The sequence below is a fragment of the Thamnophis elegans genome, chromosome 1 (assembly GCF_009769535.1).
Source record: "Thamnophis elegans isolate rThaEle1 chromosome 1, rThaEle1.pri, whole genome shotgun sequence".
NCBI classification, from domain to species: Eukaryota; Metazoa; Chordata; class Lepidosauria; order Squamata; family Colubridae; genus Thamnophis; species Thamnophis elegans.
The window spans coordinates 155,148,642-155,163,350 of record NC_045541.1 but is presented as its reverse complement, the minus strand read 5'-3'; the positions used below and the strand labels follow the sequence as shown (position 1 = coordinate 155,163,350).

General features: G+C 36.3%; 1 protein-coding gene across 1 annotated transcript in view; it reads right to left on the bottom strand.

Moving 5' to 3' along the window:
* Nucleotides 1–13,454: 13,454 nt before the first annotated feature.
* CCDC175 (coiled-coil domain containing 175) overlaps nucleotides 13,455–14,709 on the bottom strand; it is a 50,438-nt gene continuing 49,183 nt past the window's right edge. The window contains exon 12 of the mRNA XM_032224399.1: nucleotides 13,455–14,093. Within this exon, the coding sequence (XP_032080290.1) occupies nucleotides 14,069–14,093 (25 nt within the window). The 3' untranslated portion in view covers nucleotides 13,455–14,068. The remainder of the gene's footprint in view (nucleotides 14,094–14,709) is intronic.

The window sequence follows — 14,709 nt, the reverse complement described above, 5'->3', positions numbered from 1 at the left end:
TCCAAGGAAAATAATTTCCACAGTGCTGTTCAGAAAACTGCATGGATAAAATTGCCAGAAGTTGAAGGCAATTGTTATATTTAAGAATTGCAATAGCTGAAGCACTTAGTTATTAAATAGAACACAGCTTTTTCATATACAGTATATAAAAGGATTTATTTAAAAAATTATATTCTACTTTTTTATTGCATTTCTTTCTTCAAAATTTCTTCAGAATCAAAAGAAACTCTGCAAAGCCACAAACAACCATTTATGAAGTTCTTGGGATTTCCAGAGTTTGTATTAGAGAAACCGTGTTAAAAGCAACTTAATTTTTGCTCATGATTGGATTTTACCTTTTTTCCCCCTTCCTCCTAGAGAGGAAAAAGTATAGTTTTATTGGTCAGGTAGATAATTTTTTAAAACACTTAGTAGCAACCAACTTGCATACTTTGTGTTCCTTTCTAAATGTGCTATTAAAGGATATGGTATTTTGTCCTAACACCCAAATAAAAAAATAGTGCTGAGAAACTAGCATCTGCCATTCTAAACTTGACAGAGTAAGACACTTTTTTCTAGCATTTTGTGACCTATAGAAACTGAAGAATCTGTTTTGAAGAAGGTAATTTTTGCTTTTCCAACACATACAATATTTTTCAGAATATAAGACACACCGCAGTATAAAACACATCTTAGTTTTTAGGGAGGAAAATAGGGGGGGGGAGAGGGGATTCTGCCTATCAAGTGTTCATGTGGCTAGCATCCTTAGTCTGGTCAGCTTCAGCACGTAAGTTTGCTGGTTTTGAGCGCACAAGCTTTTTATCCCCTAGCTGGGGATAAAAAACAGCTTCTAATGCACAGCTGATCATCAGAGAGAGAAGCAATGAGAAAAGCAGGCAAAGCACAGATGCGTCATTCGTTAGCCCCTCATTAGGGCTGAAAAAAAGCTTCGAAAAAACTACATTTGGAGTATAAGATGCACCCAAATTTTCAGCCTCTTTTAGGGGTGGGTGGGGGGAAGTGCTTCTTATACTCTGAAAAATACGGTACTTTTAACAAACATTTGGCACTTCCCCAAAATGCTTACTTTGTCAGCCTCCTCCAAATATTTGCTTCTTAACAGAGAATCCATCTCTTCATAGTTTAGCTGTAGCCCTTCATGAACGTAATCAACCTTAATATTTCTCTTTCTACTTCTTCTGACATACTCTTCCAAAATAATCAAGAGCTCATGGCGGTACTTAAGAAATAACTGCAATAGGATGACAACAATGAGAAAATAGATGTTCTGTTGCAGAAAGACAATCTGGATTTTCTTCAGTTTTTAAAAACATACTTGGACTGTTCTAAAATATTTAGCATGAATTATATGGGGGTTGGGGGAAGTACAGAAAGTAAATAAGTTTGATATAAAAATAGTGGGAGAGGTATAGCATAATGATTCCTTAAATTTAAAATTATATGAGATCCCAAGTCTTAGAATAGTTAAAAGAGCTTTCTATTTAATTGGATTAATCAGATAAAGCTGTTAAAAAGAGAAAGCAGCTGTCATAAATGGCTTTTTCTTAAACAGTAGCTGTACTTTAAGTCTCAGCAAAGCTACACTGGTGGGGAGGGAGCCATTTTTTTTCTTGCTATCATGAAGAGCAATATGTAACAAGCTAAGTAAAAGTAAAGGATTTTACTGTTCAGTCATGTCTGTCTCTAGGGGGCAGTGCTCATATTTGTTTCTTAACCAAGAGAGCCAGCATTGTCTGAAGAACACACCTGTGGTCATGTGGGCAGCATGACTGTATGTCCAGGCACACAACACTGTTACCTTCCCACCAATCTGGTACCTATTTATCCACTTTCTTTGCATGCTTTCAAACTGCTAGGTGAGGAGGAGCTGAAGCAAGTTAACGGGAGCTCACCCCATGCTGCGGTACTCAAGTCCTGATTCTGAGCTGTCAGCTTTTCATCTGAGGATTGCATTTAATCACTGAAGCATCACGGGCTACCAAATTAGCAGAATTAAATTTTACTGTTTTTTTTTCTCAATTCAAATGGTATTCTAGCCCTAATTTAGCCCTAGTTTATGCTAAACTAATAGTTTATTTTTAATCGTGTGAAAGGTTGCCATTTGAAAGGAACTATGGCTCTTATTTTTCTTTTTTAATATATAGTTCTTTTGCATCCTTGATACAAAATACATGAAGTACCATAGAAATGGGATTATGCATTTTAATGTAACTGGGATTATACATCACATCCTCCTGGTTGCCATCCATAAAATCAGACATTAATCAATGGATGTTTAGGATGTTAACCATAAATTGTCCCCTATCCAAACTTCCACCACCTCCAGGTAATATCATAATATACCTCTTGCAGATATTCTTCCTTTTTCCATTTCTTGATAAACAGTTCTAAAACAAGAATTTGATAGTATAAATAAAAATAGATGACAATATATATTTTAAAGAAAAAAATAGCATGTTTAAATATGCAATAACATATTATATGACATTTTAAAACATTTATTAACTGTAGGACAGCCAGAATTTCTAAAAAGCAAATTAACATAAGATGTGTTTCTTAAATGATATCAGAGTCTACAGGGAGACATCTAATTGCTTAAAGTGCAGTTAAAGAAGGGGTTGTTTTGAGAGACTGATGGTACCATGAGGACCCTCAACTTCAGTTCCTTTTTAACATCTTTTACTCCTTCCTGCAGGGAAAAAACTTCTCAGTGATGTCTTTTTTTCCCTTAAGATTCCATGATGGTGTTCAGATTCAATCATTATTTGAAAACTAGCATCTAACAGTCATGATAATAAAAGTAATTATATTTTTAATTTTAATTTTATTTTATTCAAAAGATTAATATACAAAAGAAAAAAAATTAACAGAGACAAAAGAAAACTAAACAAAACATTAAAAATGTAAATTAAAAAAGAGAAATAACAAAACACATATTATCCCCCCTAGTTGAACACTGACAAATCTACGGCAGCAATAATAGCTTTTCCCCTTGTAAAGCAGGTCCAAAATTTATAAGATTCTACATGTATTTGCAATCCAATTGACCTGTCATACTTTACATATATGAAAGAAAAAAATAGTTAACAGGTTAAGTAAGCAACAGCAAAGTTAAAGTTCATGGCCCTCTATTAATAGACTGTTAGTGTAATTTACTCGTGGAAACACTACAGCGGTTTCTTATTTACCACAAATTGAGGCTTCCAAAGTGCTCCTGGGGTCTGGGGGGTAAAATGAGCAAAAAATGGGCCATTTTTTGCCCTCCCCAGCCCCCAGGAGCACTCTGGAAGCTTCCTAAAGGCTATGCATGGCATTTTTTTCAAAGGGGGAGAGATTTCGGGAGGCCAAAAATGCTGTATTCAGTGTATAAGTCACACCCAGATTTTCACCCTCTTTTTTGAGGGAAAAAGGTGCGTCTTACACTCCAAGAAATACAGCACTTCAGCTGACTGCTAGCTGCTGTTCAGCAGTTCAAATCTCACCGGCTCAAGGTTTGACTCAGCCTTCCATCCTTCCGAGGTGGGTAAAATGAGGGCCCAGATTGTTGGGGCCAATATGCTGATTCTGGAAACCGCTTAGAGAGGGCTGTAAAAGCACTATGAAGCAGTATATAAGTCTAAGTGCTAAGTGCTATTGCTATACCTCAAAAAGAAAAGGGGATGCCACAGCACTGGCAAACATCTGCCACCAGTCATGTATGCAGTGTATCCATTTCCCTTTGGGCTAAAGTTCTATGGGTACAAGAGCTAAACCTCTATTAAATTTAGGAAAAATAGTCATGAAGCCATATCCTAGAATTTTCTGAGGAAAGCCACACATAGGTCTTGTTGTGGATCATTTTTAATTCATTTTTACACAAAAAAATTCAGCTGGAGTAGAAATTCCTGCCACATAATACTCACCATAAAGAACTTTTGTACATTGCTGGATTTGTTGTCTCTTTAACTGATAGGTCTTTGCCTCCACATCTATTGCGGATATATCTTCTTTGAGATATTCAATGCCCTATAAGGATACAGCCAAAGAAATAAAACATTAATGTAGAAGCTATTGATGCAGTCAGCCTGGTGAGATTCTTGTAAACAGGCAAGCAACAATTTTTTAAAAATGTATTCTGGTCAGTTCACAGAACGGCTCTGGTTCCTTGCACTGACATTAAACTTGCCAGACTGACTGCATTCTCTTGGGAACAGTCAGATAAGGGTTTCAAGGATTCTGGTCAGCTTTGTGTCACTTCCTGCTATGCAAGGTCTCTAAGCTTGCCAGTCTCTTCACTCCTCCCCCACTCTAGCTGGAGATGTCACTATATTTTCTAAAATCCAAAACTGAACATATATTCTGCAGCAACAAATCTAACATCTGTTCTTAAAGCTATAATTTTATTATTATTACATTTATATGCCACCCATTCCTAGATGGATTACAACTTCTTAAAACATCATTTGATCATCAAAATAACTGCTGGAGGGGCCCTTCACACTCTATTACTCTCTCTTGAGTTACTTTCACACTGCTTCCCATGTTCCCAAGGACTGCCTACCAATCATCTTTTTTTTCTTTAATATTAAAACCTCCCAATTATCCTATGCTTTCATTCCATTATTACAAAATATAGTCCCATTTTACTTTTATCAATCTAAACACATCTCAGGTGGATGTTTGCATTTTCTGTTTTGCCAGACACTTCCTATAATCTTCAAACCAGATTATTAAATAATTATAACCAAAGAATATGCTTTATTTCTGCATGGAAGATGGGCACAGCTTTTAATGGATTATTCAAACAAAGCCAGTGAATTACAGAAGAAAGTTGGAGTGGAATTGATAGCAATATCAATATCTTCCATACAGTGTGAAATCGAAACTTTTTTGCCACCGGTTCTGTGGGCATGGCTTGGGGAGGGGTTATCATGCGACTGGGTGGGTGTGGCCAATTTTGTTTCACTTTTTAAAGCATTTTTTCCTGCCAGAAAAAAAGAAAAAATACTTTAAAAGGGGGGGGGGGCTTGTGATGATCACATGGATCAGCTATGAGCTGCGCGATTGTCGGAAGCTTCCCCACACACACACTTTTTAAAGCATTTTTCCCTGCCTATTTGCCTGAACCAGCAAGAAAAATGCTTCAAAAAAGGGAGGGGGGGAGCTTCCAATCATCATGCGGCTCACAGCTGAGCAGTGCAATTCTCGGAAGCTTTTTTTTTTACGATTGGCTCGCAGAACCAATGACAATTGTCTCTACCAGTTCAGCCGGACCAGGATAATTTCACCCCTGCTTCCATATAATCCTTATCTGTCTATATACCTCTTGGGAAAAATAGGCTGCAAATCATATGCAATCCATGCCCCTCTCTTCTGATATAGAAACTGCTCCTTCCATCCCATCTAACAAGCAGTCCCTGCAGAATTCCAAGATTTACACATCAGTAATTTTTAGAAATCTGATTCAAAAGATTCCTAAAAGTAAACATCGTGCTATGAAATACTAAGCAAATAATTAAGATCCCCTGACATTTAAAAAAAAACTTCAAATATTGTAGAATTAATTTACTAGGAAACAAAGAGCATAGAGCATAGATCAGTGGTTCTCAACCTGTGGGTCGGGACCCCTTTGGGGGTCGAATGACCCTTTCACAGGAGTCGCCTAAGACCATCGGAAAACATTTATTTTTGATGGTCTTAGGAACCGAGGCACCAATTTTATGGTTGGGGGTCATGTAGTAAAGGGTCACAGCATTGGAAAGGTTGAGAACCACTGGCATAGATAATCAAGTGTCATAACATGCATAAATTATAATGTCATTTTAGCCAATAATTCTAGTTTAGCAACCCCATGCAAAATACATTTTTTCTTATATAATTCAAAACACTGAAAAGTAGCAATGGGCACAAAATGGCATTGCCAAAAGTTGACATGCAAAACTATTCCTTTTTCGAAATACTCACAGCTCTTAACCGGGCATTCTCTCCATTCAAAATGAAGATCATTCTATCTATTTCATAGTTGTCTCTCTCAATAAACTTAATAGAACATGTCAAACTTGTCATTTGATCAAATGCTGTATCTCTGTTCGTCTGGAGTTCATCCTTTGCAATTTCCTGTTGGCAAATATTGATGCATCTTATGTAGTTATAATCTTAGGAACATGATACCAAGGAAAGAATGCTAAGAATAAAAATTGGACAAATTCCGGCACTAAGATTTCATAACATTTACAAAAATATTTGTATCATAAATCTTTTAAAAACTCTTGCTGATTGGATGAATGCTTGGGAGAAGGAAGAAAAAATTGAAATATTACTAGATAATTTTTTTTGAAAGTTTCATTTTCAAAAGCCAGAAAGCACACCAAATAGAATATTGAAGAATAAAACAAACAATAAAAATATCCACTGAACAGAAAGGTGATATCAGCAGCAGTTTAGTATTAATGTATGTTTTTGTAACTATTGCATGCAAGAACTCTTGACTATGGATTCATGCTTGTAATTCTTTTACTGAATCGTTAATTACTTGAATTATGAATTAATCTAAATAATTAAATGATTAAGGTAAAAGAAAAAATAGCGTATGGCATACATAGCCAGGGAAGTCTACAATGCTTTTTACCACAGAGTAGTTTGGGAAGCTAAAGATTACTAGTTCATTTGTTCACGCATGCGTGCTATCCACGGTGCACCACAGGGGCTTTGCACCAGTTGGCTAGCAGCATTTGGGAGACATCAGTTCCTTCGGGTTTTCTTCTGCCGACCTCACCTTGCATCTGAGCAGGTTCAGCACCAGCTCCTGCTTCCACTTGGAATGCTGCGATCTTTTCCCACCAGAGTGGCACCTATTTATCTACTTAAATTTTTATATGCTTTCGAATTGCTAGGTGGATAGAAGCTAGAGACAAATGATGTGACCTCACTCCACCATGCGGTGCCATGGGCTTGAACCACTGGAGTGCTATCCCTGGCTAGCAAATCCAACATCTTTAAGCCGCTGCACCACCGTATCCCTGATTAATGTAATAATTAACACAGTACTTAGTTTTAATCACCACTGATACAATTTCCCAATACCGATCCATGTCAGCTTAATAGCAAGTGACAAAGAATAAGGATGAATATCCTCTCCAATATTTTGCCAAGCTGTAGCTTACAATCAGCAAAAAAAGTTATTTACAGAAGGATGCTACCTTGAACTCATTTTGTTGTACTTAGTTTTTAGAATCCTTGGCGCTCTCTGAATTTTTTGCAAATGTTTCATTACCCAAACTTAGTAATATCACCAATGCAAGGAAGAGTGGAATTTGTTTCCTATTTATATGCAGCAGTTTGCCGTGCCAGTTTTGATGGGAATGTAGTTTTCTCTTTGGTAGTTCCTTGATTAGGCTACTTTTTTCTGCCTGATTTTTGCCTTATGTTAATCCTTACTTTACCTGAGTGTAGGTTACCAGAAAGAATGTATACTGTCTACTCGTGTGCCCTGAGGCCTCTTTGGGGTCTCTTAGAACAGTTACTGATCCACTCTTGTTGAAAATTGGAGGCAGAATTTTTGATATTTTGCAGGCATGCTATGCATAAAAATTGTTCTATAGTAAATTTAACTTAAATAAACCACACATCAGTGGTGGGTTTCAATTTATTTTACTACATGCATGTGCAGAAGCATCCGGGCGGGTGGTGGAGCCTCCTCCTGCCGCCACTAGCGGTTTGCCTGATCTGGGGCGAACTGGCAAAAACCCACCTCTGCCACACATGCAGTAAAAGGGGGAATAGCCTCACCTAATTTGCATCATTATTCCATCTTCGGTGGTCCCCTGATTTTCAAAAAGTGTTAGTGGAGCCAACTTCCAAGTGAGAGAATGGCAAGATAAAAATTATCTAAAGGAACAAAAATAACACTGTGGCCAACAATAGTAACAAATCTGGTCCAGTAGAGACTTTCTGAATAAGGAGAGGATGAGAAATCGCCCACCTGTGCTCCATATGGTTGTTCTTATGAGGAGACCTTAGGAGTCAATTTGTGGGTTTGAATGCCAATCAACGAAAATAATCAAGCTTTCAAACACAGAATAGAATGTATGGATCCTATATTCATTAAGCTTCACTTTCTTATGTTTTGAATATAACTTTTTTAACATTCAAAATGATCTTCCTAGCAGTAAATGTGAAAAAATATCAGGTGAGTGATCCTTCATTCCAGAAAGAAGGGAAAAATATAATTGCAAAAAGACAAACTGGAAATATTTAATATTTGAAATATTGTGACTTTTGCTATAAAACTTTTTAAATAATTAAAACAAAAATAACTGTGTGAACAGCAATTGTTATAGTCCTTCACAAAAGGGATGGTAGGCTGTTATTTTTAACCAAGACCAAACAAATTGAGGCAAACTATATGATACAAAAATGAGTCTACTAGTGGGGACTAAAAACCTCAGGACGGAGGGGTGAGAAAGAAAAGTCTATTTTTTTATTTTTGAATTTGATGACTAGCAATTACATTTGCAAAAATAACTGTGATACTACATTGGAGTCACTTCAAAGGACTTGTGAACATATGGGAAAGAAGCACATAGTTAAATGATAGCAATAATATCTGGTTATGCAAATGCATTATTCAAAAAAAAAGTTAAAGAAGACATGAAGGAGAATAATTTGTAAAAATGTATAGGCTGACAGGATGACTGATAAATCCCAACCTATGAAGCAGAAATATCAGAAAATTAAGAAGTTATAGACTGTAAGACAAAAATGGAAATATAAATGATAACCCAAGAGGTTACAATCATCGGTAATGGCCGATTATTGGATTTGCAAAAGAGGGTTGTTAAAGACACATAAAAATACTTAGATGAGAGAATGAAAATTTGGGTGGAGGTAAAATCCTAGCATTTTAATGTAAAAGAATGTAGAATTAACCTATTTGATCAGGGTTAAAATAAATATTTTTATAACGTTCTGAGAACCGTTTATGGACTGTTTGCTGATCCTGAACCAAAACATTTAATGATTTTTTGAATTTGTGGTTGGATAAGGGTTAGAATATGGACAGAAGTGATTTATGTAATACAACATCAAAGGAGGTAAATAAATACTAATTATGCTTATGCTTATTGAACAGAAGATAGGAATGCACTTCTTTAAATATTCTTTTTTCTATTTAATTGTCTCATTTTCTTTTTCTGTCTGTATTTTTAATTTTTAATTTTTTTATTTCAATTTGTAATACTTTGACTAATTTTAAAATCTCTAATGAAAATTATTTTAAAAAACAAAAGGTTTAAGTGGAACCATTAACCATCAAAAGTTGGTCACACAGAAATAGAAAGTAACATAATGTAAGAAAAACATTATGCCTGCTTACCTTTTGCCTTTCAAGTCTCTTAATTTCCCTTAATGAATACTCTATGCCTACTTTAAGTGCGTTTTCTTCATCTTGTAAGCCTATAAATTAGCAGAGGAGAAAAAAATAAATTATATAAGCTATAGTAGCACAGCTTATTAGAAGTGTTCAGGAAACGACCCACAAGATTAGAAGGAAATCACTTAGAATACTTATAAATTACTTATTAGTGAAAATTATTGACCGAACTACTAAACAATAAAATACTTGTGCCCACAATATCTAACCTAAATATAGAACTTGCTGCAACATCTAAAATAAATATAGTGGAAACATGGTAATACAGCCACTTCTCCTTAGTAGCTATCTCTTTTAGCACTATCATAAGTCTCGCAAGTTCTAAATGTGATAAGTTCTACTAAAAGCAAAGGAGGAAAGATGTTCATTTGGCACCAAATAAAAGTAAATAGATATCAGACACAACCTAAGTCTTCTCACTGAAAACTACCCAACTTGATTCAGAAAGGAAGCACTCAGAAAATGCATTTTGATGCCGTTAATATTTGGGTTATTTATTTGTTGACTTGTATATCATCTCCATCATAAAATGTCTCTCAGTAACTTACATATAGAATGGAATAGAATAACAGAGTTGGAAGGGACCCTGAAGATCTTCTAGTCCAACCTTCTGCTTAGGAAGGAAACACTACATCATTTCAGACAAATGGTTATCCAATCTCTTCTTTAAAGCTTCCAGTGTTGGAGCATTCACAACTTCTGGAGGCAATATAGTGGAAACATGGTAATACAGCCACAGTGTTCCACTGATTAATTGTTCTAACTGTCAGGAAATTTTTCCTTAGTTCTAAATTGCTTCTCTCCTTGATTAGTTTCCACCCATTGCTTCTGGTCCTGCCCTCAGGTTGTTTGGAGAATAGCTTAAACTCCCTCTTCTTTATGGTAACCCCTGAGATATTGGAATGCTGCTATCATGTCATCCCTAGTCCTTTTTTTCATCAAACTAGATATAACCAATTCTAGCAACTGTTTTTATATGTTTTAGCTTCCAGTCCCCTAATCATCTTTGTTGCTCTTCTCTGCACTCTTTCTTGAGTCTCCACATCTTTTTTACATCATGGCGACCAAAACTGGATGCAGTATTCCAAGTGCGGCTTTACACCAAGGCATTATAAAGTGGTATTAACATTGTTTGTATGCATGCATGCATGTAATAGGCTTAAAATCTCAAGTAAAATGCCAACAAAATCAAATAGCAATCTTCCATAGAATATATGATGAGCATCAGGAGATAATAACACAGACATATTTTGTACTTGATAACTATCAGGGAATAAGCCCTTCCTTGTCTCTCAGTGCCTGGAGATATCGTATTTTTCGGAGTATAAGACACACTTTTTTCCCTTTAAAAAAGAGGCTGAAAATCTGGGTGCATCTCATATACTGAATACAGCATTTTTGAATAGGCATGAATGGCCTGTAGGAGGCTTTCAGAGAGCCCCTGGGGGCTAGGGAGGGCAGAAATTAGTGAAAAACGGACCATTTTTTGCTGAATTTTGCTCTCCCAGTCCCCAGGAGCACTCTATAAGCCTCCTACAGGCTATGCATGCAATTCTTTTGGCAAAAAAGGGCCATTTTTGGCTGGTTTGGGGGGGATCCCCCCAGGATCACTCTGCAAGCCCCCTAAAGGCTATTCCTGCCTTGGGAGGTGGAATGTGCCCATTTTAGCGAAAACCGGCTTGTTTTGGGAGATCTGCAGAGTGCAAAAACTTTTTTTTAATTTGCCTCTTCAAAACCTTGGAGCGACTTATACTCCAAAAAATGCGGTAGGTTAGGCTTTACAAGATCAACAAGGTTGGAGTCATATGGATTTCAGGGATGACAATTCTATAGGGTAGGCACACATGCCTTGTCTCCTAGGCATGTCTCCTAGGTCCTACAAAATGGCATCAGTTTAAAGCTGGGACCTAGACCTCAACAATTCCTCCATATCTTATCAGTTAGAAAAAATCGAAGGAGAAAGACAGTTCCATAATGTAATGGGCAGAAATAAGAAATTTAAGGAACAGGAGAAAAAGCTACAGCAATACAATGATCAGATAAAATAAATCTTGAGTCCAGAGAACAGAAATGTAATTAGCAAAAATGTCTGGGACATGACTCTCTCTAGTTCTCCTGAAGGGAGGGAGTGCGGAAGTGCATTGAGACTTGCATAGTAGCCCTCTAAGGTAGATCAAACCTGGTACTAAAGACACACTGTTTTTCTGATTAAGTCACAGTAACAGAATCTTGTAGAAGTGGCTGATGACCCTGGGAAGCCCTGACTAGCCAGGACTGACATGGGTCTACAGTTTCACTTTTCTCTCTGATGTAAAGAAAGAAAATATTCAATGAAACCTATGTGTCATAAAAATAATAAAATTACAACTCTTAAAACTAACTTGTCCACTATGCAAAATCTAGGTTTATCATTGAGAGATGGCAATGTATTGACTCTGGGATAGGCACAACATAAACTTCAACAGTCTGGAAAATAAGATTAACAGTTGGAAGAAGAAAACTATTTTAAAGTTGGATGCTTTTCTTTTTGCACTTTGATGAATTACATAGATAAGACTTCCTATATATACCATTATACACTTCCTTTTGTTTTGCATAATTGGTGCTTAATTCTTCTAATTCTTTTTGTAATTCTTCTGCAAGGGGAACATTCTTTTGTAGTTTTTCTTCAATTTCTTCCACACGTTTTGTTTTAGAGTCATATTCTTCCTTTTAGGAAAGAAAACGTAATGAACAATTTATACATAGTGTGGTACTGTAATGAGCATCCTAGTATTCTAACATAATACAACAACTGATTAATATTTACTCTGTCTATCAACTGATTGACTGATTAGATTTAGAAACTACCCAACGGCAGGTTGATTCTGGGTGGCTTATGCTTGAAATAGGAAAACAATAAAAAGAACCTAGGCATCTGGACAATAACAAAAAGCCAACCACCTTAGGACTCCATATATACTTTATCCTAAAAGGAACATAATCAAGTTTTTGAAAACTTGAGGAACGTCATGAGGATGGGATATACAGATTGCTGGGTATATTATTTCTAAGGATAGACATCGCAACAGAAAAGGCATGCCTTTGAGGGAATCCAACAAAAATTCTATTATTAATATTTATTAATTACAGTATATGTTAATTAATAAATAAATTAATAAATATATTAATTTATACAGTAATAGCAATAGCAATAGACTTATATACCGCTTCATAGGGCTTTCAGCCCTCTCTAAGCGGTTTACAGAGAGTCAGCATATTGCCCCCAACAATCCGGGTCCTCATTTTACCCACCTCGGAAGGATGGAAGGCTGAGTCAACCCTGAGCCGGTGAGATTTGAACCGCTGAACTGCTGATCTAGCAGTAGCCTGCAGTGCTGCATTTAACCACTGCGCCACCTCGGCTCAGTATATGTTGACTCCCAGAAACTCTGAGCAGTTTACAAATGATTTAAAACAGGAAAACAAGACTAAAAAATCCACCAATTTTGATTTTACTAGACGGGCAGAGACCATAGGAAACAGGCACTCCCTTCAGATAACCTGGCTCTCTGATGTAATTGATAAGCAGCACTTTGAAATGCAGCTGGAAGCCTATTGGTGTGCAATGCAATCACCTGTGAGGTGAATTCCAGCCTGCAGAACAGTGCTAGATTCAGAATCCTTGGAATGCTCAATATGATTACCTAGATTTCATTACTGTTTCTTCTTCCAGAAAATGTCTTGGATACAACCCCAACAAGGCACTTCTTCACTTCTCTACCTAGAAGCACTAGTAGCTTCCTCACCTGTCACCAGGTTTAACATTCCCCTATCCACAAGCAAATCCTTGTCTTCTAAAAATCTCTTACTTGACCAGTCAAATTTCTCCTGCTATCTTAACACCAATTTGATTTTTTCCCCCTCATTGACCCCACTGTCTCTCCATTCCATTCCTTGCTGGCTACAAATCCGAGTCAGTTATTATGCTTGACTGGTGTACTGGGAAATGAAACAGAAAACAAGCAGTTGTTTCTGACTTATATGTTAGAGAAATAATCTGGATTTGAAATGAAACAGAAAAAAACTAAAGTCATTCAAAATCCATTTGTACCATTTGTGCTTATATCTGAATAAAGCAAACTGATTAAAGTAAATAAATTACAGCTATTTGTTATTCTGATTTCTATCTAACTTTATACCTTCTTTTCTCTAGTTCTCTCTCCAGTTATTTTGAGTTTAGCGTCAACTTTGGCATTCAAGAAATGCATGGCTTTTACTTTAAAGTTTTTATCTAAAGGAAGCCTCACATCAAAGTGCATCAGAAAACTGAATTTGTCTTCTCCTAGCAGTCCACAGCAACCAACTCAAGTCACTTCAGTAACTTAGAATCAATGCAAACTCTTGATTCACAAGTGTATTCTCCCACCACCTTTTTTAGCAGTCTGACTTTTTAAAAACTACTTCTATTCCCTTTTGATTCTAAATGGGCTGGATACTTATGTATTTATAGTCAAATGTATTTCATAACATAAGACAGCTACAAAAATGTGTTAAAATAGAGGTTGCTTGCCTCGATTTCTCCGATTTCTGTTGTTAAGTTAGCTTCATGTTTCTTATAATAGGCTGTTTTTTTTTGCAGCTTGGAAGTGAGATGTTTCAGACGCTCAGTATACTTCTTTATTTCTTTATCGAGATGGTCATTCTATTTGTAGAAAATATGAGAAAGAGGCAACATAAATTTGTTCTAATTACTTGCAAGTGTACATGAATGTGCAGATGTTGAGATTTCAGCTCGGTTTGGCATTTATGGAAACAATATTTAATAAGAAAGATTTTTCTGCTATGAATTCTGTTCTGTGTTTCAGTTTTCATTTCAATTATCAAATATTGAGAAAGAATATACTCTAGTTCTAATGTACAAACTGAAGTACTTTGTTTGTGTCATCATGGCTGTCCGGTACCAGATATTTCTAGAGGGATGCTGGCATTTTGGGGGGAGGAATGGAGTTGTCTGTATATGAAGTTTCTGTTCCCTGCAGCATTGTGCTAATCTCTATATGAAGGTTCTTTTTCTTGTATTACTGTATTAATCTCCATATGATGTCTCTGTTTCTGTTTCCCTGCAATGATGTAGTGTGGAAGGGGTTTGGTTAGCATTGCTTTAAATGGCTGGTTTTAAGTGAGAAGTTTTAGTTCTTGCCTAGATCTCGTTATCACAAACCTTCCAATAAAAGCTCCTTTTAGAACTTCTGCAGTTTCAAGAGTCCTGCTTTCTTGGGAAGATTGGAGAGGCAAGACCTTACAATGGGATTAAGTTT